This window comes from Molothrus aeneus, unplaced genomic scaffold, assembly GCF_037042795.1.
Source record: "Molothrus aeneus isolate 106 unplaced genomic scaffold, BPBGC_Maene_1.0 scaffold_239, whole genome shotgun sequence".
NCBI classification, from domain to species: Eukaryota; Metazoa; Chordata; class Aves; order Passeriformes; family Icteridae; genus Molothrus; species Molothrus aeneus.
Genome location: NW_027098903.1, coordinates 145,943 through 155,536, shown reverse-complemented (window position 1 = coordinate 155,536; position 9,594 = coordinate 145,943). Strand labels below are relative to the sequence as shown.

The 9,594-nt window shown below is 50.8% G+C and overlaps 1 protein-coding gene across 1 annotated transcript; it reads left to right on the top strand.

Annotated features, from left to right (window-relative positions):
* Positions 1 to 2,216: 2,216 nt before the first annotated feature.
* LOC136569792 (TBC1 domain family member 17-like) lies at positions 2,217 to 8,091 on the top strand. The gene is made up of 5 exons (XM_066570153.1): positions 2,217 to 2,349; positions 4,523 to 4,614; positions 5,284 to 5,469; positions 6,230 to 6,310; positions 7,063 to 8,091. Exons 1-5 carry the CDS (start codon positions 2,232 to 2,234, stop codon positions 7,141 to 7,143), a joined length of 558 nt encoding a protein of 185 aa, XP_066426250.1. The 5' UTR covers positions 2,217 to 2,231; the 3' UTR covers positions 7,144 to 8,091.
* The last annotated feature ends 1,503 nt before the right edge of the window (positions 8,092 to 9,594 follow it).

Genomic DNA, 9,594 nt, shown 5'->3' with positions numbered 1-9,594 from the left:
AAATTTGGGGTGAAAATGGGGAAAATTGGGGAAAATGGGGAAATTTGGGGTGAAAATGTCAAAAATTTCGGAAATTTGGGGGGGAAAATGTCAAAAATTTGGGGGGAAATTTGGGGAGAAAATGGGAAAAATTGGGGAAATTTGGGGAAAATTTGGGGGCAAACTGGGGAATTTTGGGAAAATTGGGGTGAAAATGTCAAAAATTTCAAAAATTTGGGGGGAAATTTGGGGAGAAAATGGGGAAAATTGGGGAAAATTTGGGGGCAAACTGGGGAATTTTGGGGAAATTTGGGGGGAAATTTGGGGGAATTTTGGGTGAAAATGTCAAAAATTTGGGGAAGTTTTGGGGAGAAAATGGGAAAATTTGGGGGGAAATGGGGAGATTTGGGTGGAAAATGTCAAAAATTTGGGGGAAATTTGGGGTGAAAAGGTCAAAAATTTTGGGGAATTTGGGGTGAAAATGGGGAAAATTGGGAAATTTGGGGTGAAAATGGGGAAAATTGGAGAAAATGGGGAAATTTGGGGTGAAAATGTCAAAAAATTCGGAAATTTGGGGGGAAATTTGGGGGGGAAATGTCAAAAATTTGGGGGGAAATTTGGGGAGAAAATGGGAAAAATTGGGGAAATTTGGGGGCAAAGTGGGGAATTTTGGGAAAATGGGGAGATTTGGGTGAAAATGTCAAAAATTTGGGGGAAATTTGGGGAGAAAATGGGGAAATTTGGGGGAAACTTGGGGAAATTTGGGGAAAATGGGGGGAAATTTTGGGGGAATTTGGGGAAAATTTGGGGAAGTTTTGGGGGGAAAATTGGGGAAATTTGGGGGAATTTGGGGGGAAATTGGGAAGTTTGGGGGAAAATGGGGAAATTTTGCGTGAAATTGTCAAAAATTTGGGGAAGTTTTGGGGAGAAAATGGGGAAATTTGGGGAAATTTGGGGGCAATTTGGGGGCAAACTGGGGAATTTTGGGAAAATTGGAAAATTTGGGGGAAAATGTCAAAAATTTGGGGGAAATTTGGGGAGAAAATGGGGAAATTTGGGGGGAAACTGAGGGAAATTTGGGGTGGAAAGGTCAAAAATTTGGGGGGAAATTTGGGGGGAAAATGGGGAGGAAATCTGAAAATTCAGGGGGAAACGTCAAAATTTGGGATGAAAATGTCAAAATTTCAGGAGAAAAACAAAATTTGGGGGAAATTTCAAAAATTTGGGGGAAATTTGGGGGAAATGTCAAAATTTGGGGAGAAAATGGCAAAATTCGGGGAGAATTTCCGAATTTTCAGGGGGGAAATTCCAAATTTTGGGGGAGGTTTGGGGGGGGAATTTTGGGGGTTTTAGGGGTTTTTTGGATATTTTGGGGTTTTTGGGGTGAATCTTTTGGTTTTTAGGGGTTTTGGGGAAGAATTTTGGATTTTCTGGGGTTTTTGGGATATTTGGGGGATTTTTGGGGGGAATTTTGGGCATTTTTGGGTGAAGTTTTGGGAATTTGGGGGGGAATTTTTGGGAGGAATTTTGGGGGCAATTTTTGGGTTTTAGGGGATTTTTGGGGGGAATTTTTTGGGTTTTGGGATTCTTGCAGATCTTTTGAGGTTTCCGGGTGGGAAATTTGGGGGTTTTTGGATATTTTGGGGTTTTTTGGATATTTTGGGGCTTTTTTGGATATTTTGGGGGGTTTTGGATATTTTGGGGGGTTTTTTTGATATTTTGGGAGTTTTTTTTGATATTTTGGGGGTTTTTTGGATATTTTAGGGTTTTTTTGATATTTTGGGGTTTTTTGGATATTTTGGGGGTTTTTTTGATATTTTGGGGGGTTTTTTTGGATATTTTGGGGGTTTTTTTATATTTTGGGGATTTTTGGATATTTTGGGGGGTTTTTTTGCTATTTTGGGAGGTTTTTTTGATATTTTGGGGGTTTTTTGGATATTTTTGGGGTTTTTTTGATATTTTGGGGGGTTTTTGGATATTTTTGAGGTTTTTTGGATATTTTGGGGTTTTTTTGGATATTTTGGGGTTTTTTGGATATTTTGGGGTTTTTTTGGATATTTTGGGGTTTTTTGGATATTTTGGGGTTTTTTGGATATTTTTTTGGGGTTTTTTGGATATTTTGGTGGTTTTTTTGGATATTTTGGGGTTTTTTGGATATTTTGGTGGTTTTTTTGGATATTTTGGGGTTTTTTGGATATTTTGGGGTTTTTTGGATATTTTGGGGTTTTTTTCGGGGGGCACCCCCTGATTTGATGCCTCTGCCCCTCCAGGGGGAGAATTTTGGGCCGGGCCGGGCGGGGCTGAGGCGCAAACTGGGAGAACTGGGAGCGCTGGTGCGGGTGCTGAACCCCGGCCTGAGCCGCCTGCTGGGTGAGAGAAACGGGGGGAAAAACACCAAAAATGGGAAAAACGACCAAAAAAATGGGAAAAAACGACCAAAAAATGGGGGAAAAACGACCAAAAAATGGGAAAAAATGACCAAAAAATGGGAAAAAATGGGAAAAAAAATGGGGGAAAATGGGAAAAAAATGGGGGAAAACGACAAAAAAATGAGAAAAAAACCGACCAAAAAATGGGGGAAAACCGACCAAAATTTGGGGGAAAAACAACCAAAAAAATGGGAAAAAACGACCAAAAAAGGGAAAAAACTACCAAAAAATGGGGGAAAACGACAAAAAAATGGGAAAAAACGACCAAAAAATGGGAAAAAATGACCAAAAAAATGGGGAAAAAACGACCAAAAATGGGGAAAAACGACCAAAAAGTGGGAAAAATGACCAAAAAATGGGAAAAAACAACCAAAAAATGGGGGAAGACGACCAAAAAATGGGAAAAAATGACAAAAAAATGGGAAAAAACGACCAAAAAATGGGGAAAAACGACCAAAAAATGGGAAAAATGACCAAAAAATGGGAAAAAACAACCAAAAAATGGGGGGAAAACGACCAAGAAATGGGAAAAAATGACAAAAAAAAAAAAGGGGAAAAAATGACCAAAAAATGGGAAAAAACGACCAAAAAAAATGGGAAAAAATGACCAAAAAATGGGGAAAAATGGGAAAAAACGACCAAAAAAAAGGGAAAAAACGACCAAAAAATGGGGAAAAAACAACCAAAAAATGGGAAAAAATGACAAAAAAAGGGGAAAAAACGACCAAAATTTGAGAAAAAAAACAACCAAAAAAAAAAAAGGGAGAAAAGCACAAAAAATTGGGGAAAAAAACCCCAAAAAAGGAGGGGAAAATCCCAGAAATTGGGGGGAAAACAAGCCACCAAAAACCGGGGGAAAAACCCCAAAAAATTGGGAATAAAAACCTCCCAAAAATGGAGGGGAAAATCCCATGAAAAATTGGGGAAAAACACCAAAAAAAAAAGGGGGAAAATGGGGAAAAAACCAAAATAAATGCAGGGGAAAATCCAAAAATTGGGGGGAAAATCCTAAAAATTGGAAAAAAAAAAAAAAAAACACAAAAAAATGGGAAAAAACCCCAAAAAATTGGGAGAAAAAACCCCAAAAAATTGGGAGAAAAAACCCCAAAAAATTGGGAGAAAAACCCCAAAAAATTGGGAGAAAAAACCCCAAAAAATTGGGAGAAAAACCCCAAAACCGAAATGGAGGAAAAGCCCAAAGCCCTGGGGGGTGGGGGGGACCCAGTGCTGGGGGGACCCCCCGAGTGTCCCCAGCGATGGCCCCAAATGTCCCCTCAATGTCCCCATTGTCCCCAATGGCCCCGGATGGCCCCTGAGTGTCCCCAATCCCCCCCAGTGTCCCCATTAATGTCCCCAGTGATGGCCCCAGTGTCCCCTGAGTGTCCCCAGTGTCCCCAGGCCAGGAGTGTCCCCCTCAGTGTCCCAATGTCCCCAGTGATGTCCCCAATGTCCCCAGGTCAGAGGTGTCCCCATTGCTGTCCCGAGTGTCCCCAATGTCCCCATTGTCCCCAATGTCCCCCATTGTCCCCAGGTCAGAGGTGGCCCCTCAGTGTCCCCAATGTCCCCATTGCTGTCCCCAGGTCAGAGGTGTCCCCATTGTCCCAATGTCCCCATTGTCCCCAATGTCCCCATTGTCCCCATTGTCCCCAATGTCCCCAGGTCAGAGGTGTCCCCAATGTCCCCATTGTCCCCATTGTCCCCATTGTTCCCAATGTCCCCATTGCTGTCCCCAATGTCCCCATTGTCCCCATTGTCCCCAATGTCCCCAGGTCAGAGGTGTCCCCAATGTCCCCATTGTCCCCATTGTCCCCCATGTCCCCATTGTCCCCATTGTCCCCAATGTCCCCAATGTCCCCATTGTCCCCAATGTCCCCAGGTCAGAGGTGTCCCCAATGTCCCCAATGTCCCCATTGTCCCCATTGTCCCCCATGTCCCCAATGTCCCCATTGTCCCCCATGTCCCCATTGTCCCCATTGTCCCCATTGTCCCCATTGTCCCCAATGTCCCCAATGTCCCCAGGTCAGAGGTGTCCCCAATGTCCCCAATGTCCCCATTGTCCCCAATGTCCCCAATGTCCCCATTGCTGTCCCCAATGTCCCCATTGCTGTCCCCAGGTCAGAGGTGGCCTCGCCGCTGCTGCTCTCGGTGGCTCCAGCTCCGGGTGCAGCCCCAGCTGGGCCTGGAGGGGACGCGGCGCCTCTGGGAGGTGACACTGCCACACCTGGGGACACCTGGGGACACCTGGGGACAGCAATGGGGATGTTTGGGGACAGCTGGGGACACTTTGGGGACACTTTGGGGACACTTTGGGGAGGTTCTGTGGGGGTTTAGGGAGAGCTGGGGTGGTTTTATGGGGGTTTGGGGACATTCTGGGGTGGATTTTGGGGGGTTTGGGGACATTTGGGGACATTTTGAGGATATTTGGGGAGGTTTGGGGACATTCTGGGGTGGATTTTGGGGGGTTTGGGGACATTTGGGGACATTCTGGGGTGGTTTGGGGACATTTGGGGACATTTAGGGTGGTTTTGTGGGGGTTTGAGGACATTTGGGGACATTCTGGGGTGGTTTGGGGACATTTTGGGGTGGGTTTGGGGTGGTTTCATGGGGGTTTGGGGACACTTTGGGGACACTTTGGGGACACTTTGGGGTGGTCTGGGTGTGGCTTTTTGGCGCTTGGGGACATCTTGGGGACATCTCTTGAGATCTGGGGACGTTTGGGGGGATTTTGGGGCCATCTGGGGCGGGGTTTTGCGGGGGTTTGGGGACATTTTTTCGGGGACATTTTGGGGACATTTGAGGTGCCCGGGGGCGGTTTTGGGGCCGTTCTGGGGCCGTTTGTCCCCAGGTGTCCCCAAGTGTCCCTTGGTGTCCCCAGGTGCTCTGGACGGGGCTGCCCTGCCCCAACTTCCACCTGTTGGTCACCTGCGCCCTCCTGGAGCTGCTCGGGGACACCCTCGGGGACAGCGACACCCTCGGGGACAGCGACACCCTCGGGGACAGCGACAGTGACAGCGACGCCGCCCAGGGGGACACGGACAGCGAGGACGGCGACGGGGACAAGGTGGGGACAACAACGGGGTGGGGACAACGGGGTGGGGACAACGGGGTGGGGACAACGGGGTGGGGACAACGGGGTGGCACCGGGGACACTGGGATGGGGACACTGGGGACACTGGGATGGGGACACTGGGGACACCAGGGCGGCATTGGGGACACTGGGATTGGGGACACTGGGGTGGGTTTGGGGACAGGGTAGGGACACCAGGGTGGCACTGGGGACATTGGGATGGGGACACTGGGGACACCAGGGCGGCACTGGGGACACTGGGATTGGGGACACCGGGGTGGCACTGGGGACATTGGGATGGGGACACTGGGTCAGGGTTGGGGACATTGGAATGGCACCAGGGACACTGGGATGGAACTGGGGACATTGGAATGGCACCAGGGACACTGGGATGGAACTGGGGACACTGGGGTGGCACCAGGGTGGCACCAGGGACACTGGGGACACTGGGATGAGGTTGGGGACAGGGTTGGGGACGCTGGGATGGCACTGGGGACACCGGGGCGGGGACACTGGGGACAATGGGAATGCACTGGGGACACCGGGATGGGGACATGGGGACAGGGTTGGTGACCCCAGGGTGACACTGGGGTGGCATTGGTGTCCCTGGGGTGTCCCTGGGGTGACGTTGGTGACACCGGGGTGTCCCTGGGGTGTCCCTGGGGTGTCCCTGGGGTGGCGTTGGTGACACTGGGGTGGCATTGGTGTCCCCGGGGTGGCGTTGGTGCCACCGGGGTGTCCCTGGTGTCCCCAGGTGTCCCCGCTGGTGTCCCTGGAGGTGGGGCAGGTGCTCAGCAGGGCCGAGGGGATTTTCCTGCAGCTGGCGGCCACCAAGGTCAGTGGGGACACCCGAGCGTCCCCAAAGCGACCCCAAAAATGACCCCAAAAATGTCCCCAACGCGTCCCCAAAACCGACCTGAAAGTGTCCCCAAAAATGACCCAAAGTGTCCCCAAAGTGACCCCAAAAATGACCCCAAAGTGTCCCCAACTGAGTGACCTCAAAACTGACTCCAAAGTGGCCCCAAGTGTCCCTAAAGTGTCCCAAAATTGACCCCAGAAATGTCCCCAAAGTGACCCGAGGGTCCCCCAAAAGGGTCCTTGAAGTGACCCAAAAGTGTCCCCAAAGTGACCCCAAAAGTGTCCCCAGATTGACCCCAGGGTGTCCCCAAGTGTCCCAAAAACTGACCCCAAAGTGACCCCAAAGTGTCCCCAAAGTGTCCCCAAAAGTGACCCCAGAAATGTCCCCAAAGTGTCCCCAAAAGTGACCCCAAAGTGTCCCCTGAACTGTCCCCAGAGTGTCCCCAAAGTGTCCCAAAATTGTCTCCAATTGTCCATCCCCAAACTGACCCCAAAGTGACCCCAGAGTGACCCCAAAAGTGACCTGAAAGTGTCCCCAGAGTGTCCTGAAGTGTCCCCAAACTGACCCCGGAAATGTCCCCAAAATGATCCCAGAGTGTCCCAAAAGTGTCCCCAAAAGTGACCGCGAAGTGACCCCGGAAATGTCCCCAAATGGCCCCAAAGTGACCCTGGTGACCCCGGGTGACCCCTGAGTGACCCCGGGTGACCCCGCTGTTGCCCCTCCCCCAGGATCTGCCCCCGGCCCTGCAGGAGCTGCTGGGGCTGGGGGGGCCCCAACCCCCCCTGGAGCCGCCCCCCGAAAACAACTGAGAAATGAACTGGGATGAACTGGGATAAACTGGGAGGGACTGGGATAAACTGGGAATGAACTGGGAGGGACTGGGAATGAACTGGGATAAACTGGGATAAACTGGGAGGGACTGGGAATGAACTGGGAGGGACTGGGATAAACTGGGATGGACTGGGAGGGACTGGGATGGACTGGGAGAGACTGGGATGGACTGGGATGGACTGGGAGGGACTGGGAGGTACTGGGAGGGACTGGGATAAACTGGGATGGACTGGGAATGAACTGGGAATGAACTGGGATGGACTGGGAATGAACTGGGATGGACTGGGATGGACTGGGATATACTGGGATGGACTGGGATAAACTGGGATGGACTGGGAGGGACTGGGAATGAACTGGGATGGACTGGGATGGACTGGGATAAACTGGGATGGACTGGGATGGACTGGGAATGAACTGGGATGGACTGGGATGGACTGGGATGGACTGGGATAGACTGGGATGAACTGGGAGATACTGGGATAAACTGGGATGGACTGGGATGGACTGGGATGGACTGGGGATGGACTGGGAATGAACTGGGATGGACTGGGAGGGACTGGGAGGGACTGGGATGGACTGGGATGGACTGGGAATGGACTGGGATAAACTGGGATAAACTGGGATGGACTGGGATATACTGGGATGGACTGGGATGGACTGGGAGGGACTGGGATAAACTGGGATGGACTGGGATGGACTGGGATAAACTGGGATGGACTGGGATGGACTGGGAGCCCAAACTGGGAGCACTGGGAGCCCCAAACTGGGAGCACTGGGAGCCCAGACTGGGAGCACTGGGAGCCCCAAACTGGGAGCACTGGGAGCCCAAACTGGGAGCACTGGGAGCCCAAACTGGGAGCACTGGGAGCCCAGACTGGTTTTGCCCCTCCCCCTCTCTGTGCTGCATTAAAGTTACTGGAACCCAACGGAGATTTTGGGATTCTTTGGGGATTTTTGGGGATTTTTTGGGGGGTTTGGGTTTTTTGGGGGTTTTGGAGTTTTTGAGGGGATTTTTGGGGGGATTTCTTGGGGTTTTTGGGGCATTTCTTGATGGTTTTTTTGGAGATTCTTTTATGGTTTTGGGGGATTTTTTGGGGTTTTTTGGGAGGTTTTGGGGAATTTCTTGATGGTTTTTTTGGAGATTCTTTTATGGTTTTGGGGGATTTTTTGGGAGGTTTTGGGGAATTTCTTGGGGTTTTTTGGGGGGGATTTTTGGGAGGTTTTGGGGCTTTTCTTGGGGTTTTTTGGGGTTTTTTTGGGAGGTTTTTTCTTTTTATTTTTTGGGGGGGGGGTTTCCTGAGTTTTTGGGGTTTTTGGGGTGTTTTTGTCAGTGTTTTCTTGAGTTTTTTGGGTGGATTTGGGGTGGTTTAGGGGAGTGGTTCTGGGGGTGCTTTGGGGTTTTTTTTGGGGTGTTTTTGGGGACATTTGGGGGCATTTTTGGGGGGTCCCGGGGAGGGGATTTGGGGATGTCTCACCTGGGTTCCAAAGGGATTTTGAGGCATTTTCAGGGGTTTTTTTGGGGTGGGTTTGGAGGAGTTTGTGGGGATGTTTTTGGGGGTGCTTTTGGGGATGTTTTTGGGGTGTTTTCAGGGTTTTTTGGGGTGGATTTGGGCGGTTTTGGGGCTGTTTTTCGGGAGTCTCAGGGATGTTTTTTGGGGGTCCTGCAGGTGTCCCGGGGAGGGGATTTGGGGATGTCTCACCTGGGTTCCAAAGGGGGCCCTGAGGGTGATTTTGGGGTGCTTTTGGGATGTTTTTGGGGTTTTTTTAGGGTGAGTTTGGGGTGGTTTTAGGGTGTTTTTGGGGATCCAAGGAAGGGGATTTGGGGATGTCTCACCTAAGCTCCAAAAGATGATCCCGGAGGTGCTTTTGGGGTATTTTTGGGGTGTTTTTGGGGTGGTTTTGGGTTTTTTTCTAGGGTTTTGTTAGGGCCTTTTCGGGAGTGGGTTTGGGGTGGTGTTTGGAGGGGGTCCCAAGGGTGTCCCGAGGAGAGGATTCGGGGTTGTCTCACCTGAGTTCCCAGAAGCCGATGCCGAGGACGCCGTTCTGATGATTTTTCGGTGGTTTTGGGGCTGGTTTTGGGGTGTTTTTCCGGCGGTTTTGGGGTGTCCCGAGGGGGCAGCGCCGTGAGGGGACGGCGGGAGCGGCGGCGCCCCCTGGCGGCCGAGGCGGCGGCGGCGGCACCGCGCATGCGCAAAATGGCAGCGGCCGCCGCAAGATGGCGCCAAAGGGCGGGCACGCCCCCCTGCTCAGGCCACGCCCCCGTCCTCAAAACCACGCCCATTCCCGTCCATATTAGGTTATGAAGCCCCGCCCTTCTGATTCCCACCTCTTTATTAGGCCACGCCCGTTTCATTGACTGCTCTGTAATTCCTTATTAATATTAATTAGGGGGCGTGACCACACAGGACTCCACTACTTAATACAGGGCA

Bases quoted from the DNA above. Each gene is read 5' to 3' on its own strand.
- LOC136569792 (XM_066570153.1), top strand. From the start codon at position 2,232: ATGCCTCTGCCCCTCCAGGGGGAGAATTTTGGGCCGGGCCGGGCGGGG. The intron at 2,350-4,522 runs GTGAGAGAAACG...TGCTGTCCCCAG, and splicing joins CGGCCTGAGCCGCCTGCTGG to GTCAGAGGTGGCCTCGCCGC. The intron at 6,311-7,062 runs GTCAGTGGGGAC...CCCCTCCCCCAG, and splicing joins TGCAGCTGGCGGCCACCAAG to GATCTGCCCCCGGCCCTGCA.